The sequence below is a fragment of the Haliaeetus leucocephalus genome, unplaced genomic scaffold (genome assembly GCF_000737465.1).
Source record: "Haliaeetus leucocephalus isolate CR32 unplaced genomic scaffold, Haliaeetus_leucocephalus-4.0 Scaffold751, whole genome shotgun sequence".
Classification (NCBI taxonomy): domain Eukaryota; kingdom Metazoa; phylum Chordata; class Aves; order Accipitriformes; family Accipitridae; genus Haliaeetus; species Haliaeetus leucocephalus.
Window position 1 is genome coordinate 6878879 of NW_010973187.1, and position 20917 is coordinate 6899795.

A 20917-nucleotide genomic window follows, 5' to 3' on the forward strand; every position below is an offset into this window, starting at 1 on the left:
TGCCACAACTTCTCAAATATGATGAATAGTGAGTTAGCTGCTTCATCTGCAAGTTCCCTCAGGACCTGTGGATGCATCTCATCAGGTCGCGTGGACTTGTGCACCTTCAGGTTCCTTAGATGGTCTCAAACCCGATCCCCTCCTATAGTGGGCAGTTCTTCACTCTCCCAGTCCCTGCCCTTGCCTTCTGCAACTTGGGTGGTATGGCTGGAGCACTTGCTGGTGAAGACTGAGGCAAAAAAGTTGTTGGGTACTTCAGCCTTCTCCATGTCCCAGGTAACCAGGCCTCCTGTTTCCTTCTGGAGAGGTCCCACATTTTCCCTAGTCTTCCTTTTATCACTGATGTACCTATAGAAGCTTTTCTTGTTTCCCTTGACATCCCTGGCCAGATTTAATTTTATCAGGGCTTTGGCTTTCCTAACCTGATCCCTGGCTGCTTGGACAATTTCTCTGTATTCCTCCCAGGCTACCTGTCCTTGCTTCCGCTCTCTGTAGGCTTCCTTTTTGTGTCAGAGTTTGTCCAGGAGCTCCTTGTTCATCCACACAGGCCTCCTGGTGTTTTTGCCTGACTTCCTCTTTGTTGGGATGCATCACTCCTGAGCTTGGAGGAGGTGATCCTTGACTATTAACCAGCTTGCTTGGGCCCTTCTCCCCTCCAGGGCTGTATCCCATGGTACTCTACCAAGCAGATCCCTGAAGAGGCCAAAGTCTGCTCTCCTGAAGTCCAGGGTAGCGAGCTTCCTGTGCAGCCTCCTCACTGCCCTAAGGATCTTGAACTCCACCATTTCACAGTCACTGCAGCCAAGGCTGCCCTTGAGCTCCACATTCCCCACCAGCCCCTCCTTGTTGGTGAGAACAAGGTCCAGAATAGCACCTCTCCTTATTGGCTCCTCCATCACTTGGAGAAGGAAGTTATCACCAATACATTCCAGGAACCTTCTGGATTGCTTATGCCCTGCCGTGTCATCGCTCCAACAGATATCGGGGTGGTTGAAGTCCGCCATGAGGACCAGGGCTTGTGAACATGAGGCTGCTCCTACCTGTCTATAGAGGGCCTCATCTGCTCAGTCTTCCTGGTCGGGTGGCCTGTAGCAGACCCCCATTATAATGTCACCTTTCAATGAAGACAAACCACTGACATCTGGTAGATGAGAAAACTTCATTTTCCTCTCAGTGTAAATCATTTAACATCAGTGGGCTGTTTCCTGATGTGTGGCACTTACATTGATACTGACTCAGAACTGTCATCTTTCAGCACAGATTACAGTGAGGGTTTGATTCTTCTCTCATTTGCACCAGTATAAGACACAAGAAAATCCTTTCTTTGAACATAATCCAGTATAGAAGAGTTTTAAGAGAAGAAATATACTTAAGTGCTTCTTTCTTGTATTATCCCCTTTGATGAGCTCATAAGTGACTTCACAATTCTGCTATGTCCTAGTATTTGCCATACTGTGTGATAGATACCAAGACTATCTTAAATTATCTAAATACTATGATAATTAACTTTTAAGGATGCTGTGAACTTGCATAGGTAGCATGAGCATTGTGAACTACCCATATTGGGAGCCCAGCTATCAGAATTACAACTCAGTGTCCCACACAAAATGCAAGGATACCCAACATGAAATAAATACTGAATATATGAAGAATGTCACATTATTCCTATCGTTTCTGTGGTACAATCGTTAGTTTCACCAAGGTAGTAAAAGATTTGATCCTTTGAGTTTGGTGAAGACAAGCAGCTGGTGAGCCCACATCATCTTTGCAGTAGGACTTCGTCCACAGAATGCTCCTGGACCAGGAGATGCCAAAAGGGATGGGGAGATGCCAAAAGTCACGTGCACTGAACGGAGGTTGGCAGCTCCTGAGCACAGGCTGAAGAGTTGTCCCCCTTTGCTCTGTACAGTCAGACTAACTGTCTTTCTTAATTTTAAATATAGGGCTTATTGTTCAATACACAAATGACAACGGGATCACTTGGCATTTGCTGCGAGAGCTGGACTTCATGTCGTACCTGGAACCCCAAGTTGTTTCGATAGACTTACCTCGGGAGGCCAAAACCCCTGCCACCGCTTTCCGCTGGTGGCAGCCACAACATGGTAAGCAACACCATCCTAAAAATTCATTAAGCAGCTTTACATGACCCACATGTCAATGCTTCTCAGTGTGGACGTGTTCTGCAGAAACCTCAGCTTGCCAAAAAATACAGTATGGTGAACAGTTGGGTGCTGTAAGAACATATTTAGGCTTTCCTCAGTCACACTACAGACATGATTTTATTTACAGCAACAAGTGGAATAGTGGGCTAAGAGTAAAATTGTGTAAGAGCTAAATTTAAACCAAAGATGCTGAGACATAACAAAGGGGAGAGGAAAACAATATTACACAGAAAAGCCTAAATAAGATTAGAGGATTTACCTGAGTATAGAGTGACCTGGGATGCAAAATGGCTTGCACACTTTATCTCATTTTTTCTCTGTTTTGGAAGAGGAGGCATAACTTGGCCTTGAATCCACCTACCTGGTGGCTCCCTTCTCACTATTTTAATATCTCCACACTGCAAAACAGGACCCCCATCCCCTGCCATTTCTGGTGTCCCAGCACCCTGCTCCCCACTCCCCTGCCTTCTGCTGCACTTCCAAAGCCCACTCAGCCACTTCCCACATCCTCAGCTGAAAGTAAATCCCTAATGCTGACTGATACCTACAGCCGCTGTGAGAGCTACCAGCTTGCATGGGGGCATGCTACCACTATTAAATGTGTCCTGATTAAGTGTCTTGCCTTTGTGCAAGACAGCAGCTCCTGGATCCCTGCAGGAAATATAAGGTCATATTCAGAAATACAGCAGAGTACATTTTAACAGCAATTCCCTGGGGAGAAAAGCACACAGCTTACATTCAGGTAATTATGGTATGCAGCTTCTTGGATATAATCTATCATTTTGATGGCTGCTTTTTATTCGTACATTTTCTTACAATGTAGGTGCTGGAGTTAATTGTCCTCACTAGACAAGAGAGTAGGCAAAGCAAGAGGGATGTGATTTAGTTAAGCAGCCAGTTCATTTGGGAAAAATGCTGTGCACCACAGACCCTTGTTCTGCCACGATCATTTGCACTGGTGAATGGCACAATGTCAGACCCATTGCTCCCTACCTGTGTCCTGCCTGTGGCTGCTTGCTCTGTGGGCACCTAGATGACATCTGTCCTGGCTGAGAGCATTCACTCTAAGACCACCTGAAGGCAGTCCTGTGGCTCCTAGTAAGAGGGAGAGTTTATGACTGGAGGTTGAAATACCACCTTCCATACCAGTGCCCATAGATGACAACCACTCCTCATTACAGATATTAACTCCTTCGTAGACTGTCCTCTGTCTGCCATAACTCAGTGCAGAGTGGCCCTATCAGCCATGACCCACATTCCTCATAGTGGCAAGACAAAAGTCCTGGCACATTGCTGCGAGCTTACAATTTATTGCCAAGACTGAGATGCCTGTAGGCTAGAGAGCAAGAAAAGAGAGGTTTTCAGGAAGGAGAAAGTGAAGAGCACTTCTATGAATATCATCTATATCAAGAGCCTTCAGCATTTTCCTTTGTGTACTATCCTCTTCCATACAAAAGGTACTTTGGGAACTAGACAGAGGCCTTTTTGATTTAGCTGTGGGGAACTGCAGGAAGGTTTTGACCCATAAAATGAAAATCCCCAATCCAGAGGCTCAGGGAGTGTCTCATTCAAACACAGGAAGAGCGTATGATGATGAAGGCACTGAAGCTTGAGAAATGAAGAGGGAAATACCTGTGTTTATCCAAAATAGAAACATACTCCAGGTTCATCCTTGAGCCATGACTTAGTCTTGTTTAACAGTGCTCAGTCTACATGACTGAGCAGTGCTCACTGGGTGAACACAGGATATGGGCATAAAAAATAACTTACAGAGACTCCACTAACCTGCCCGTTCTGCTTTTTATAGGGAAGCATTCAGCTCAGTGGGCTTTGGATGATGTCCTTATTGGGATGAATGACAGCTCTCAGACTGGCTTCCAGGATAAATTTGATGGAACTGTGGATTTACAAGCAAGCTGGTACAGAATACAAGGAGGTCAAGTAGACATCGACTGCCTGTCTATGGATACAGCTCTGATGTTCAGTGAAAACACTGGTATGTGTCACCAAACATTGCTACATTTGTACGAGTCTATTTTACAAATTATTTATGGGTCAAGGTTTTACAAGATGGGAGCTATAGAAAAAATCAGGTATATAGTAATCTGCAGGAAAGAGAAGGCTGAAAAAAGGTGAAAATACAGATAACATTTGAATGACTACTGAAAGCATATGCATAAGGTATACTTTTTTTTGTCTGCTTTTCTCTTTTCTTAGGAAAACCTCGTTATGCGGAGACTTGGGACTTCCACGTATCAGCGTCCACTTTCTTGCAGTTTGAGCTGAGCATGGGTTGCAGCAAGCCATACAGCAATTCCCATAGCATTCACCTGCAGTATTCTTTAAACAATGGGAGAGACTGGCACCTGGTGACAGAGGAGTGCGTCCCTCCAACCATCGGCTGTCAGCACTACACGGAGAGCTCCATCTACACTTCAGAAAGATTCCAAAACTGGAAGAGAATTACAGTCTACCTCCCACCCTCAACCAAGTGAGCACTGTTCTTCTGGCTGTTTAGCATGATACAGATTTTGCTGATCTAATTTGAGCAAACATCCCCCAGCTTGGGAGTTTTCTGCATGTCTTTTAAATTATTCAATGTATGTTGTCACGCCATCGGAATTTTAAATTTCACTTCAAAATATTACATCAGATATAGTGTGAACTGCAGGAACTTAAGGAAGTAACACCTTTGGATGAGTGAATTCTTAAGTCTTGCCTATAATCTATGACAGCAAGAACAGGAATGCTACACCAAGCTTTTCTAACATTTACCCAATAAGAAGCAAAAATTAATGCCCTGAGCCATCCTTTCATATAAAAGTATTTTCTGTCATTGCACGTAAGTTGTCATCCAACATTTAGGCATGTTAGTTATGGCATCCAGCAAGTCAAAACACATGTTACTGGATGTGCCACCTCTGCCCTTTTGACTGGGAAGAGAGTTCCGCCTGCTTCCTAATGATATCACACGGTTGTAAATGGATGTGGCAGATATGCTGGCATCCGTCTCTGAATAAAACCGTGCACTGGTTTAGAAATAACAGATGATTATGATATTGCTTACCATTATTCTGAATAGTTCTGTAATTCTTCAAAGCACCCTGCACATTGCCTCTGCAAATTTCACCACCAAGAAAACACAGTGGTAAAAATGGGCACACAGTAAATGAACTAGTACTGGGGTTCACATCTTAGTTTCTAATTCCATAGTTCACTCCAGAGGACCACACATCTTCTTCCAAAGAATCTTCTTCACAAATATAATGATAACCTGATCCTGTCAAAGTCTGAGGGCAATTCTCTGTGCGTTGTCCACAGCACATTTCCTGCCTGAACAAATGGAAGATTATCTAACCCATAGGATTTTGATAGATTTTTGTTCCCAAAATACTTTCCTCATGTGACAAGGCAGTCGACAATCACAGCAGTGTGTATGCATGTGCATGTTTGTACATATATACTCATACGTTGTTATATATATGAAAATATGTAATCGTTTTTTCCTTACACAACACTTAGTAAAAATGAACTTTCATTACTTCTTACTTTATTGAAGCGATTATATTGTTTTAACTCTGCTAGCAACACATGGAGCTGTGGAATTCTAATGTAGCCAATAGTTTCTGCTCAACCACTTTGCTGACCAGCAAGAGTTGCAGCAATGTTGACTTTCTTCGTTTTCACTTTGAGCACCTTCCTTTAGAGTCTGCTGGAATTTTGCCTAAAAACTAACCTGAGAAATTGAAACTTCCAGTTTCAACTGGAATATTAATCTTTTCCAAATACAGGGAGTCATGCTTATTAATATGCTTTTCTTCTCCTAAAGTCTATGGCATTTTCTTTATTATTTAGCACTTTGTGGAGCAGACATTTTGAAGCCTGAAATACATTTACTCTGTTTTTTTCTAGCTCTCCCAGAACACGGTTCAGATGGATTCAGTACAACTATGCTTCTGGTGTTGATTCTTGGGCTATTGATAATGTGGTCCTGGCTACAGGGTGCCCCTGGATGTGCTCAGGCCACGGCATCTGTGATGCAGGTCATTGTGTGTAAGTAGCAACCTGCTTAACCTGCTTCATCGAAAGGATGTTGTGTTTTATCTAAGCCAGATGGATAACACCTTTTCCTCCCAATTTGTTGTTAGGTGTGACAGAGGCTTTGGTGGTCCGTACTGTGTCCCTGTCATTCCTCTGCCGTCTGTCCTGAAGGATGATTTCAATGGTAACTTGCATCCAGACCTTTGGCCTGAGGTCTACGGTGCTGAGAGGGGAAACCTGAATGGTGACACCATCAAGTCTGGAACAGCTCTCATTTTTAAAGGGGTCAGAGATTACTTACACTGAAAAATTGAACAAAAACCAGTAGACTTAAAAACAGAATGTAAATTTTTTGTTGTTTCCCCCCCATATGTTTATGTCAAAGTCTTTAGGCTAGAATTTGACATTTTCATTTTTCTTGTCTTTTTCTGCCCTAAATATGCACCATGTTTGTCACAGTTGTTTCTTATGAACAAATGGGTTTAATTTGTTTGTTAGCTATTACTTTCATTTGTGGTATAAATTCCTCCTTAACCACCAAAGGAAAAGAATGAAACTCTGCGGCTGAGATTCCTGAGGCCAAATGAGTGATTTGGAAATATGGTACACATTACAATCAACTGAGTTTGTGTCTTGAAATCCCCTGAATGGCTTTTGAGTATTTTGAATAATACAAATTAGTCAGCACTGTAGTCTGTGTAATCAGTGTTTGTGTAGTTAGCCTGTGTTTTACTTAATTCTATCGTTTTGAAGTTTTCTAGCTCTTTAAGAATTTTTTTTGTTAATTACAGGTTAAAAAAGGCCAGGAAATATCATATTTTCTGAACTTCTCAGTTCTTCAACAAAACACATAATAAAAAGACTTTTGTTCACATAAGCACACAAATTTTAAGCTCACACATGAGTCTTCATTTGACACTGTGAATTCAGGTGCCCCAAAAATGCAAAGTTTAATAATGTTTGGTGTAGAAATGAATTCTTTAGAAATATTTCTTTGCAAAACCTGGGTTCCAGTTCAACTCTTTACATCATTTAAATCACAAATCACAGGATGCAAATTGTCTAAAACTTTAATTGGTTGTTCCTGCTGGTTGTTCCCCTGGGGGAATGGGTCTGAGAAAGAGGGAAGCTCTTAGAGGTGGTTTGCCAGATCTCTGCAGAACAGGGACTGGCTCTGGCCCCAGGATCCACACAACACTGAGCTCATCTGTAGAGATGGACAGGACCTTAGGGTTCACAATGAGGTTTCCTGTCTGCTCCCTTTCATTACTGCTCTAAGTCAAGAGGTTGCCCCAGAAGAGGATATTTGTACAAAATATTTTTTGAGGCACGGAAAAGAGCTCCTAGAGAGGAGTCTTCCTGCCTGGAAATTAGGGTCCTTGGCTACTATACAATTTGCCCAAAAAATTAGTATACTAGCTTGGACTCAATATCTGAGTAAGTCAGAGCTTGCAGATCAGCTCACATCCCAGTGGTTCAGAGCATGAACTGAATGAGCTGTGCCTGTGTCTGTACCTGATCACGTAGCTGTGCCTCTGGTAGTGACACACACTTATACCTAGCCCTTTCCTTTACTATGGCTCACTTTGCCAAGGCTATCACTGTCCTCATTATCTGCCTGGGAGAAGGTGTAGAGCAAAGAACTGTCTCTCTCGCTGCCACCAGCAGTCAGTAACAGACAACGTCCAGACAACAGTAAGCTGCAGAGCATCTTCAATAGTGGGAACTGAGATTCACACTATATATTCTGTATTTGCAGGAAGGACTGAGAATGCTGGTTTCAAGAGATCTAGATTGCACTAATACCGTGTACATCCAATTTTCATTTAAATTTATTGCCAAAGGTAAGATCACTGTTGATTTCCTATCACTTCTCTAGCTTTATTCATACATACTAGCATCACAGAAAAGAAGATGGATTTACATTTTCAACTTCAGTGTACATGTTCATCAGTTTATGGTAGATAATGTCAGAATTTGTTTAGGATTCTGCATCATCCCTACCTTGCTACCAGCCTACATGGCTGTCTGTGCAGTTCCTAAGAAAAAAGTAAACTGTAGTGGTATCAAAACCAGCACAGCTAGTACAGTCTTTGAGCAGAAGAGAAACAAAATAGCTTAAGATTTTTTAGAGATTTTGCAGTATGTTGGGAAAAAAATGAATTTATCAGTTTTTTAAGTCATAAAATGGGGCCTATAGTAGATTACTTAAGGGACTGATAGTGAACTATAGGGTTTTTAATTTTCAAGCTTCAGTCCACTGCATTAAAAGCTCTTACCATTTGACTTCCTAGTAGGTATCTTAGAAATGACTAAAACTCCATAATTCTATTTAATTGTGTATGAAGAATAGGCTTTGCAAGCCAAGTTTACACGTTGGTGTAACAAGCTTGAGATAGTTTCTCTAGTACAAGTATTTTCAAGCCAATGATTCAGTCTTACCCTGCTCCAAGTCCTGCCATCTCTGGCTTTGCAAAATAATTTTATCCAAGTCAGAAGTGACATGGTGGAGACCCAATAACCTGGTTGAGGGTTTGAGTCACTACCAGGCAATTTCAGAAGTTTTTCCCAGCATTGCTTGTAGAACCAGCACTTCCAGTCTGAACCCTCAACATGCAAAAACTCCTCTCCCTTTGATGGAAGGTGGAAGACGTTCATAGCTTCTGCGGGAAGCTCAGCACTCTGGGACTGGACCCTAACTGACTTGCCATTTGCCAAAGGACAGCATGAAAATAGTTTTGAACCACCTCATTCTTCCTAAATAAATATCTTAGCCAAATGTCTGTATGGGCAAGTAAAAATGTACCTCTTTAATAGGCATTTAATCATATCTACTTGGCTATTTATTACTATTGTTTAAGTACTTATGGAAAAGAGAGAAAACAGTAACAGCCAGAAACATAACATGCCCCAAAACAATAACATGCCCAATATTTCATGTTTAAAAGCACAATCTTTGTGAAGACTTCTTTTACAGAACTATGCCTTGAAAATATTTCTACATATGATCCTTGCCAAAATATTAAAAAATATGATGAGTAAAAACATCATTCTGAAAGGCAGGAATAGCCAAAGGCTCAAGGCTGGGTTTTGACACTTGACCCACAAGAGGTAAAGCAGTGAAACTCCAGGACAAATCTTTTCTCATTAAATATATATGGCTTGCTAGCCCTAGGCCTGGATCCAGGACTTAGTCCCAACAAGCTCCCTAATATTGGATGCAAATCAACACAGCTGGGCACATCTCTAGCTCTAAGCATTAAGAGCAGTGTGTTGTTTACTGTTAATTGCCACAGATAAGCTGAAATCAGCTCCTGTCTGCAAATACCTCCTCCCTGCTCTGTTCCACATGCAGTGGTTGGAGACTTTGCGCTGGAGCAGAGTGGAGGGGGAGTGTGCACATCAGGCACTTTGGCTTCAGCAAATTTGGTTAATTTAAGAACAGAACATGGGAGAAACTTGCACAGTAATGCATAGTGAGGCAGGGATGAAGAAACTGTCCCTTAGTCCTTTTCTGCTGCTAGTTCCTGCCCTCAGACTGAGTTTTTGGGGACGTGCCATCACTGTGCCACAATACGAAGGGAGTAGAGAGTGTAAATTTGTCTGAGTGAGAACTCAGCTCAGAGATACCGTCACTCAGATGCTGATGTTCCTAGTCAGCAAGTCAGGCACAGACCAAACATACACTGGGAATGGAGCTTGTGTAGGGTAACCAGCATCAAGTGCAAGTGCTGGTCTTTAATCAGCATGTGTTAACAGCTAGGGCTGTAAACAGCCTTTATTGACTCTTTAAAGCTTTAAGTAGAAAAAGGAGGAATTGGTGGTCAGAAAATGCAAATTTTACTCTCAGTTCTAGCACTGATTTTTAGGCCTAGCTTAAAGCACAGAATATTGCTTTTTTTGTTGTTGTTAAAACATGCTAATAAAGATCCTCAGTGCTTTCCATCAATTATATGATTTCTGGGCATGAATGTGCTCGTATCAGTGTCTGCTGTCGGAGCCATAGACTATAAATTTGTGAGGATAAGGATGGTGTCTTTATCTGTGGGTGCTGCAGAAGGTGATGATAATGCCTGGTACCTGGGAAAAACAAACAAATAAATATTGAATTACTGAAAAATGTCTGTGGTAGAAGGAGCTGGTTTATTCTAATCTAAAAAATCATAACACTGAGATAGCTTCTCATCTAAGTAATTAACTGTGACTGTCGTGGTTTAACCCCAGCCAGCAACTAAGCACCACACAGCCGCTCACTCATTTCCCCCACACCCAGCAGGATGGAAGAGAGAATCGGAAAAAAAGTAAAACTCATGGGTTGAGATAAAGACAGTTTAATGGACAGAAAGGAAAATAATAATAACAATAACAATAATAATAAAAGAATCGGAACACTCAAACCAAGTGATGCACAATGCAATTGCTCACCACTCGCTGACCAATACCCAGTTAGTTCCCGAGCAGCAATCCGCCCCCCCGGTCAACTCCCCCCAGTTTACACACTGGGCATGACGTCACATGGTATGGAATATCCCTTTGGCCAGTTTGGGTCAGCTGTCCTGGCTGTGTCCCCTCCCAACTGCTTGTGCCCCTCCAGCCTTCTTGCTGGCTGGGCATGAGAAGCTGAAAAATCCTGGACTTAGTCTAAACACTACTTAGCAACAACTGAAAACATCAGTGTGTTATCAACATTCTTCTCATACTGAATCCAAAACATAACACTATATCAGCTACTAGAAAGAAAATTAACTCTATCAGCCAAAACGAGGACAGTGACCATACATGTAATGAACAGCAATGTAAATTTAGCCCCTAATTTATTAGCATTTTGCAGACACTCAAGCAAGGGAAAGCACAGGAACACGTATATGTACAATACACATGTAATGTCTCAACAGCTTAAGTTGTTGTTAAAGGAAGCCCATACTCTGTAATAGGTGTCAGAGTAACCTAACTGTATTTACACTTGAAGAAGTGTTTTTGAGCTAGTGCTTTTTAAAACCAGATTATAATGAATGTAAATGCATGTGCTCTCTGCTCCAGGCACCCCTGAGAGGTCTCATTCCATCCTGCTGCAATATTCTGTCAACGGTGGCATCACTTGGCACCTGATAGATGAGTTTTACTTCACACAGACTACAGATGTCCTCTTTATTAATGTTCCTCTGCCCTATGCAGCCCAAAGCAATGCAACGCGGTTCAGGCTCTGGCAACCTTACAACAACGGTAAGGAAGAGACACCTGTGGGACTCCAGGTCTACACTTGCACAGCTAAGCATCTGTAGGAGGCTAGATTTTTGAACTCAACAATAATAGACACTCTTAAATCATGTTTTCTTATATTTGAACTCCTTCAATTAAAATTATCGCAGGATTATGTTTACTGTTTTTGTAAAGCCACTGTATGGTCTAGAGTGAAAGTACCTTAACTTAATACCCCTTGACTGTGTGCAGAGGACTATCAGCTTTGGTCCTGGAGGGACTGGGAGATCAAGCAACACCAATAAAGTTAACTTCAGTCAGGTTCTTCTCATTATTTTTAATGGATCTGATTCTCGTTTACACTAAGGCCCCATTAGAATGCTCCAATTATACAAAAGTGTCCCAAGTGTAAATGGGAACTGGGCCTACCTTGCTCAGAATTAACTAGGCATTAAAAACCCATCTAGAAAGAGTATATAGTGAGCAGTTAATCTTTTGATTAAATTGTAAAGAACTGTAGAAAACCACAAGAGGAACGCAGCTCATTCCTCCTGATTACAGAAGATGTGCCAGCTGAAGAAAGCTCTCCTCTGCTCTCAGTTACTTTGAGCACATCTCTTAGCAGGAGCTGACATTAAGGGCTCTAAAGAATTCCAGCAATCATTTAGAGACAGTGATACAGCAACAATTTATTCCATGCAGGCAAATGCCTAGCACACCTCTAACAAAAAATCAAATTGAAATCCAGTCCTAAGAATCCAGTTCCAGTTCATTCTTCTGGTGGGTCCTGCCTAATACATTTAACTAAACTTTTCTTGCAGACGTTATCCTTAAGTAGTAATTTTATTTAAAAGAAGCCTTGAACTTTCTCCAATCAACACAAAGGCTTTTAGATAGATTAAAAAAACAGTTACACAAAAGATCTGGCAATCTAATCCTTCCTTTCCAGTTTGAAATCACCAGTTTTTCAACATATTTGAATTCATAATCCATTGGAGAGAAGGTCACTCAGAGTTGCCTTCTCTCTTGAAGAGCTCTTGCCAGGTAAACACAGGCTGCTGAGTGCAAGGAAAAAGGTGTAGAATGAAATCATCCTTTCAGGCTGCTTGAGCTGTACAGCAACTTCTCATTTAGATGATTCTTAATTAAAGAAGACATTGATGCTACAGTTTCAAAGTAAATGTGATTTTAACAGAAGATAATTGTTCAACACAGGTTTTTCACTCTTCAGTTTGCTGTGACTTCTATAAATTTTAGAGGAATAAAAGTTAATTCTGTAGGGTCAGGCTGCAGACCAGTATGGGGACTATTTTCATGGAAAAAAGAAAATTTTATATCTCCCATTTGCATTTTCATGGAAAATGAAAATAGTGAAGCCACGCTTTTAGCACCCTTTTCTCCATGTAATCCATAAATACTGGCTACTGTTCTTCTCTCTAATAATAGTAGTATTAGGTCTTAATAGGAATGTTCTGCTTTTCTTTCTAGGCAAAAAAGAAGAAATCTGGATTATTGATGACTTCATTATTGATGGAAATAACCTAAAGAATCCCATGATCCTTTTGGATACATTTGACTTCGGTCCCAAAGAGGACAACTGGTTTTTCTATCCTGGTGGAAACATTGGGCTTTATTGCCCATATTCATCTAAAGGAGCTCCGTAAGCATCTCTCAGCAATAAATTAGAAAGAAGTGACTGTGTAATAAACTGAGTCTAAAGTACTCCTTTCTTTTTTTTACAGGGAAGAAGATTCGGCTATGGTATTTGTTTCAAATGAAGTTGGAGAACACTCCATTACAACAAGGGACCTGAGTGTAAATGAAAACACTATAATCCAATTTGAGGTACTTGTCCTCAGAAAGTTATTTTGCCTTTTGCTTGGAGAGTTCTGTTCTTTCAGGTTCTGCTCTTTGGTGTATTTGCTGAGCTGTTAGGTTTGCCAAGAAGAGAAGCCTGTCTAATCTCCCTTGTAATTGCTTTGATATTACTTTCCCTCATGTAGGTGTATCATGAAGCTTTTTCTACACAGATAAGGGAAATTTCTGCCTCAAAGTCTTCTGCTTTCTTGCCTAAATTACTACTTTGTCCATGCCTGTATACTTGCACGGATAGCATTAAAGTCCATGTCCTACGAGTTGGAGAGTCACCACTGGCAGACAAGACGATGAGCAAAATATAATGAGGGTCCATATTGCCACTTCACAGCCTGCTCAGGCTAAGTGTGCAGCATTTCCATGAGCTGACCCAGTGGAAAGCTATGACTTCATCTGTGACACTAGAAATTAATTTTTCCTACCTGCTGGCTTAACTTCACTGTTGTACTTTCTCAGAGAGCCAAGGTTCTGCTTTCCTTTTGCTTCTACCCATGCTTTCATAGACACCCTAGAGGAAGCTGTTCTTTGGCCATGATGGCCTGAATTCATCCCACCTTAGGGAGTTATCTAAACCTCATGAATAAGGAGCATATTTTTTTTGCTTCTCATATAGTCAGTGTAAACAGGTACCCCAATGACAACACATAGTCTAAATTAAACTGTGTTTCTGGTTTATCCTAAAATCTAAACTGTGCATTGGCTAGGGCAGCTACTGAGGGGAGTAACCATTTAGCCTAGTATGTATTAGTTTAGAGGGGTCATTATATTGTAATCGAGAAATTGTAAAAGAATCTTTCATGTAAATTGCCATGCCACAATTACCAGGCTGCTTTTAACAAAGATGTAGCATGCTGTAGCGTTAAACAGCAAATGATACCAGTTTATAAACAATTTCTAAAATTATACTAAGGGTTTTCCAAGAAAACTAGGTTTAGCTGTGTACTCATGCACGCTTCAGTTTGTCATGCAACTAATTTATAAATTATTGAATGCAAACCATTTTCTGTTTTAAAATATAGATTACAGCCTGTAGAACAAAAATGTTTGAGGTCACTTTAAGACATTCATAAGTCTTCAGAGCATTAACCTCATAAAATCTACATTCTTACTCCCATATGTGGTCAGAACATTGTTTTCAGCTCACGTTTTTGAGGACGTTAGTATAAATGAAGAAGTTATGCATAATGCAGTAGAGTTTCTTTCTATGTCTCAAGAGTCAAAACCTATATTGGGTCAAGCATTTCTCTAAGCTTCCAGATGAGTAGACAACCCTTCTAGTCAAATGTAGGTTGATGGGATGCATGTGCGCTGAGCAGTGATGAAGGAAATTCGATGTAGGATACGTTTTCAACATTCATGCACAGTTCTAAGTATTACTGCATTTTAGAAATAAATAGATTTTCATTACAGAGCAGCATGTTAGAAAGACACTTATTTTCTATTACAAAGATAAGTAAAAACCCCAAAATATTTCATAGTTCTAGTACAGGCTTTGTATTACATCAGCAATGGGTTTTTATTTATTGCATGGTAAGTATAGTACATCTTATTTTATATGATAGTCACCCTGTAAGGGAACTAATTCTTCTTTTATATAACCAATTGGAAACTAAAAGAACATCTTAATATCAGTGTGAAAGAAAAGCAGACTAATTTGCACTGGGTGCATGGAGAAAATATGTCTTAAGAGGTCTCAGATTCTGTACAAAACATCATTTTATGTTTTCTTTGGTAGTAGAATGGTTGTGCATGTTAGTTTTCTGCCTTTTCTACTGTTCTCTACATCAGGAAACTTGTAAGAACACCATGAGAAGTTTGACACTGCCAAACTATGTTTTGGTGTGACAGTGAATCTAAATCCAATCCAGCTATGATACTCTTTTAATGCTGTCTCCTAGGGCTTTGCTGCTATACATGAGCAAATGGGTAGAGAGTATGAAAGCTGAAGAGCATATTGAAGTGATACAGCACACAATCTGTGGCATAAGGGTGGGTTTTTTTGGAAGTGTAACATAAAAGAGGACCACAGTGCAACTCAGCAATTAATAAAAAGTTTATGTTTGCACATTTTGTTTTAATATTTCTGGCTTTAAAAATGCACTTTTTTTTTGTGCTGTGATTACTTCAGTACCTGCCAGCAGACTGCAAGAGCTCATGCATTTGCTCCAGCAATGTTAGCAACTCTCCTTTGGGATTTTGTCTAATTAACTTTATGGTTTTCTCTTAGTAGAAGTAGTTGGGGATTTCATATTACATTCATTTTATGATAAGCCAGAGTGCGGTATGCCCATGTACTGGTAGGGCAATGTGCAAGAGTTCATGTTCATGTTCTGAGTGCATCACCCCAGTTGTTAAATGAGTTCCCAAATCACCATTTTCGTGGGCTAAATAAATACCATACCAAATGGGGGAGGCTGACTAAGACAAGGAGTGATTAGGAGTCCCACAGCCTGCCCTGTGTCATTCTCTGCATTTCATGTCTTGGCCTCCAGATCAATATTGGCTGCACCACTGATAGCTCCTCTGCTGACCCAGTAAAGCTGGAGTTCTCACGAGATCTGGGGGCAACCTGGCACCTGCTGCTCCCCTTGTGCTACAGCAGCAGCAGCCACCTCAGCTCCCTGTGCTCCACTGAGCATCACCCAAGTAGCACTTACTACGCAGGCACCACCCAGGGCTGGAGAAGGGAGGTCATTCACTTTGGAAAACTGCACCTCTGTGGGTAAGTGTCCAGCTCCTATTCCTGCCCAGCTGCTTGTTGGTTTGTTTTTATTTCTGTTTTCCAACCAAAATGTTCTCCCAGCGCAAGAGTGGTGCATAAGAACTGTGGCACTAGAGCAGACCTGATGACCAATTTTTCTCTGCTTTTTGTCCCGAATGTTAGTTAGTGTTCAGGTGATTCCCAAAAATATGCTGGGCCTAACACTAATGCAGAATAACCACAGATAATTTCCTATTTATCCAAATATCTAACCGGTGACATTTTTATGAAAGTGTGTTGCCTGGTAAAATTAATCCAGAGCTGACTGTCCTTAAACTGCTTTGAATGTTCTTTACTGCAGTGCATTAGCCATTTGAATTCATCAGGGATATTCTTGCATGAAACTGGAGATCCATTTGAAAATGCAGTAAAATGTGAGCTTATATAAACTTGATTCTACTTCAATGTAAGGAAATGGACTGATCTAAATACTCAAGGTCTCTTGTAGCTGTAAAGTTCTCTGATTCTGAGAAATTAACTGCTGCAGTCACTCAGAAACTTGAAGTTTGTGGAACAAACCAGATTGGAAGATAATAGATACATAGCATAGAAAAACAGTATGTGCTAGCAGGCATAATAATATGTAACTTTTCAAAGTACAAAACAGTACTGTTTACTTTTTCAGGGAAAACTGTCTTCTAGCATCAACTCAGTTTTTGTAAAAAAACACATCATTAAGGATGAAACTGTAGCATGTATGAATGAAAATGAGCTATGCAACTATGAGACTGAGTATGAAACTACTGCATGCAGTGGGCCCTCTACTGAATAAGCAGCCCTATATGTGCCTCTGAAAATATCAAAAGACCTGTATAAGAGATGAGAACCAAGTTTGGAAAGCCTGGATCTTTAATAATTTAAGAAAATGTTTAAATTTTAAATGTGAATTTTCTGGTTTATGACAGTTAACGTTTCAAGCATGGAATAGGTAACCATCTCTTGCAGCAGCTCATTTGTCCTTCTGGTTTTGCCCAAAAGAATTTCATTTGACCCTTTACCCAACTACCAATACATCCCTCCAAATGAAAATTTTGACTGTGCAGACTCCTAACTCAGTTAAGCCTTCCAGGTATTTTTAGTCCTCTGTTCCTGACTGTTGCTATCCTGTTCACCTGCCTTCCCTCCTATTCCTGGCCCAACATGCGAGGCCAGAAGCCAATTGCTGATAGCCTGCCAAACCCAGCAACACAGAGCAGCTTCCATGGAGCATTCGGTGCCATGAAATTCTTGGGCCAGAGGGCTGAAGGGGGATTTTCTCCACCAGAATCCACTGGAATAACAAGAAGAAAACTCCAAACCTGACTCCTTGCGTAATTATAAAAACAACCCAGCCTTTTGTTCCCCAAAGTGTCAAGTGATTATATTTAAATGAAGATGAAGACATTTTCAGTTACTTCCACTACATATGTTATTTTAGAAATTAACATATGTTCTCAGCAGACAGCTGTAACTTAGTAGTCCACTTATGTCCTGAAGGAAAAGCCCAGAGCCTGGTCAGCCGGTGAAGAAACCCCTACTGACTTCAGCAAGACCGGTATTTCACTCTCTGCTTCAGACACAAGTCACGCTTAACCCTTGCCAGAGAAGGACCTGACGTGCCTCAGGGGTGGGATGAATCCAGCCCCTGGGGCAGAGATCTCCTGTGAAGAGGAGCTTACAACACCTCCAGCCTCACACTTGTGTCCTTCACCTCAGGGTGCACTAAAATGTTTTTGACTTCCAGCAGGACTCCGGTTCTCGGGTAGCTTTCTTGAAACTCTTAGTAGTATCCCCACCCATCAGCTATCCCTTATCACCTGAATCCCCTCACAAAAATTCCTTTTTAGCAAATCAAGACCAAAAAAACTCATCAGCTACCAGTGCTATTGATTCACCTGCTGCACTTGGATATCTCTAATAAGGCACATTAAACATGCAAGGCAATTAAGTGCTTTTCCCTTCTCGCTCTTCTGGTTTCCTTCCTCCTTTAAAACATTTTCTCAATTGGGAATAAAATTAGTCTCTCAAGTGTTTTTCCCCATTTCAGTTTGTTTTCCCTCCTTCCCCAGTCCGTTCCTCTTTATATGCAGCATTGATGTGAGTAGCACTTAGGAGGTGAATTAAAAATGACAGGGCAGCACCCAAAGGAAAATATAGTTTAGATTAACAACTTGCAATATCAGTCTGGTTTAAGATTAAGCCACCCGAAAGCAAGCTGAATACCTGGTGACATGGCAGATCATGTCTTCTTTCCACATAATTGAGGGTGAGATCCTACCACCCCAGCTCCACAGGTGGTCTCCCTGGGGGCAGGGTGGCAGCGTTAAGTAGGATTTCACTCTCCAGGAGAGGGTGAAAGTAGCCCAGTCTGACCCAGACACTGTACGCCAAAGCAGAAGAAAATCCATCAGATGATGGCCATTCATCCTCCCCATGAACGATGAAGAGAAGAGTGGTTAGATTTCAAATCCCATTTTCAAGTCCATCATTCAGTTTTGGTATTACAACTAATGAATAATGTTATTTTTATTTCTGTCCATACTTGGGTTAAACGTCAACATAAAGATGCATGAGGTACTGAAGGAATTAGATATAGCTATTTATCAAGCCAGTTCCAACAGAAAAAATACTATATATATGCGTAGTTTGGTGTATATATGGAATACAGAAAAGATGGAACTGTTATTTAAAGTAAGTACACTTTATGCCTTTTTCAGGTTGGCAAGGTTCAGATGGTACCAAGGATTTTACCCTGCTGGATCCCAGCCAGTGACTTGGGCCATTGACAACGTGTACATCGGCCCGCAGTGCGAGGAGATGTGCAATGGGCACGGCAGCTGTATCAATGGCACAAAGTGCATCTGTGACCCCGGGTACTCTGGGCCAACCTGCAAAATAAGTACCAAGAACTCCGACTTCCTTAAGGATGATTTTGAAGGTATCTCTTTGGGGGGTGTCTGAATTCTGCCTGTCTTAGTGAAACCCAGCACTCAGGGGATAAAACAGCAAAGTCTTCCTCACTGCTGCATGCTTCTGAATGTAATTTGTGCTGTGGAGGTATTCACATAAACGAAGTAGTTTAGATGTCATTCTCAAGCATGGTTTGTGAATGTCTGATGGCTATCAGTTGTCTGGTGTGGAGCGTTTGACTCTTTGTGAAGTTGTTAAAATCTTCACCAAAACAGAATTTCCTGAAACTGCATGTAGAAAATAATTTTAGAAGAAAATGGCAGTTTGATGGTAGTTTGACTTCAGCACAGACAGAATGCATGCAAGCGAGGCAAACAATGGAGGGCTTTAAGGTTGTGTGGTTTCTCACTACAAGGGAAATCTAAGTGGCCTTAATATGGCAAACATCATTTCAGAGCAGACCATGTGTCTCAGTGGTGAGGGCCACTGCTTGGCAGGCACAGCAGACCCCAAGCGAGCAGTGCCAGGAGGGAACCCAAAGCCTCATGCGTGCCTAGGTACATACAGCATCCACACACACAACTCTAAAACCACCTCGAGGTTTCCCCTGCTAGCAAGCATGGCAAGAAAAGCATGTTTTGAATAAAGCAGCACCTGTAAACCAAACTCAGCCCTTCATAGGTGCTGCTGTTCATTTTCAATTTTGCCAGCCCTTGCTTGCATGCTACCACATGGCACTCAAAGTTTCTTTTACAGACCTGGGTACTTTGTTGTTATCTTTGAAAGAAAATGAAGAAAAGTAGAAAATCCTGTGAATAACTGGAGACTATGACCCAAACTTCATACTTCTGTGTTTATTTTGTTTATTTTATTTTGATTCATGGCAGTCTTCTAGAAAACATTGCATCGGAAATACTACATATTTGTTCACTCTGCATGTGATGTTTAATTTAGCTCTCCTCCTCTGGAAATAGTACTCTTGCAGTAGGAGCGCTTTAGAGTAAATCATAAATATGTATTTACTTTGTATTCAGGTCAGCTGGAGTCAGATAGGTTCCTGCTTGTAAGTGGTGGAAAGCCATCAAGGAAATGTGGTATCATGTCTGGAGGAAACAACCTTTTCTTTAATGAAGAAGGCTTACGTATGCTGATGACTCGAGACCTAGATTTGTCACAAGCAAGGTAACACAATTTCAAAGTTCTTTCAGGATTTCACTGAAGAAATAATATACTGAAGAATAATACATATGTGGTAGTTCTGTGGTAAAGGCAAGCTGATATATTCTGTGGTCTTTACTCTAGCAAATATTCCATTTTAACCACTGTTACCATTTTAAATTAAATTTAACTTGAACTTTAATGGGATTAACCATTTAAATGATACTTTTTTCCTTGAATAAGAACTCCAGGATCTGATGCCACACCTTCAGTAGTTTATGCAAGTTTTTATTTCTTAAATGCATAACATGAGAAATAAATTGCACGTCACATGCTCTGCTTGTCTTACAGTTTGTTGTATTATGAACCATTGCTGAAACAGGAGTATCTGCTGCCAGTGTAATTCTCACATTCATCATCTCATAATTCTTTCATTTCTGAAGCTTACTTCCTTCTTATTGTGCACATTTCTTTCCAATAATTCACTGAGAAATTCCCAGCAAGCTGTCATCAGCTACACTGAGCACAGCAATTGAAAAACAAATATTTTTAGTGTATTTAGAGATTCTGTTGTATCATTACAGCCTGCAGAGGAGATACCTGATGAGTGAGACATGCTAAGCAAGCCACATTAAAAAAATTTACACTAATACAAATTAAACCACATTCTAATTGCATGCATGCTAACAAATAGCCATAATTTTCTAATTTATTCAATATCTTAGCTTATATCCTTATATTATTACTTCAGAGAGATTGCATTTTCTCTGGGACTTTTCTCTACTGATCTCTTGTAAACACCCTACTCTTCTCTGATGTTCTGTGGGAAACA

At 40.8% G+C, this 20917-nt stretch overlaps 1 protein-coding gene across 1 annotated transcript in view; it reads left to right on the plus strand.

Annotated features, from left to right (window-relative positions):
• RELN (reelin) overlaps positions 1-20917 on the plus strand; it is a 320676-nt gene that overhangs the window by 260128 nt on the left and 39631 nt on the right. Inside the window, exons 33-44 of the mRNA XM_010581098.1 lie at positions 1944-2102; positions 3970-4158; positions 4380-4653; positions 6075-6215; positions 6311-6488; positions 7963-8047; positions 11244-11426; positions 12891-13062; positions 13145-13247; positions 15770-15999; positions 18735-18955; positions 19962-20109. Coding sequence (XP_010579400.1) covers positions 1944-2102; positions 3970-4158; positions 4380-4653; positions 6075-6215; positions 6311-6488; positions 7963-8047; positions 11244-11426; positions 12891-13062; positions 13145-13247; positions 15770-15999; positions 18735-18955; positions 19962-20109 — 2083 coding nt within the window. The remainder of the gene's footprint in view (positions 1-1943; positions 2103-3969; positions 4159-4379; positions 4654-6074; positions 6216-6310; positions 6489-7962; positions 8048-11243; positions 11427-12890; positions 13063-13144; positions 13248-15769; positions 16000-18734; positions 18956-19961; positions 20110-20917) is intronic.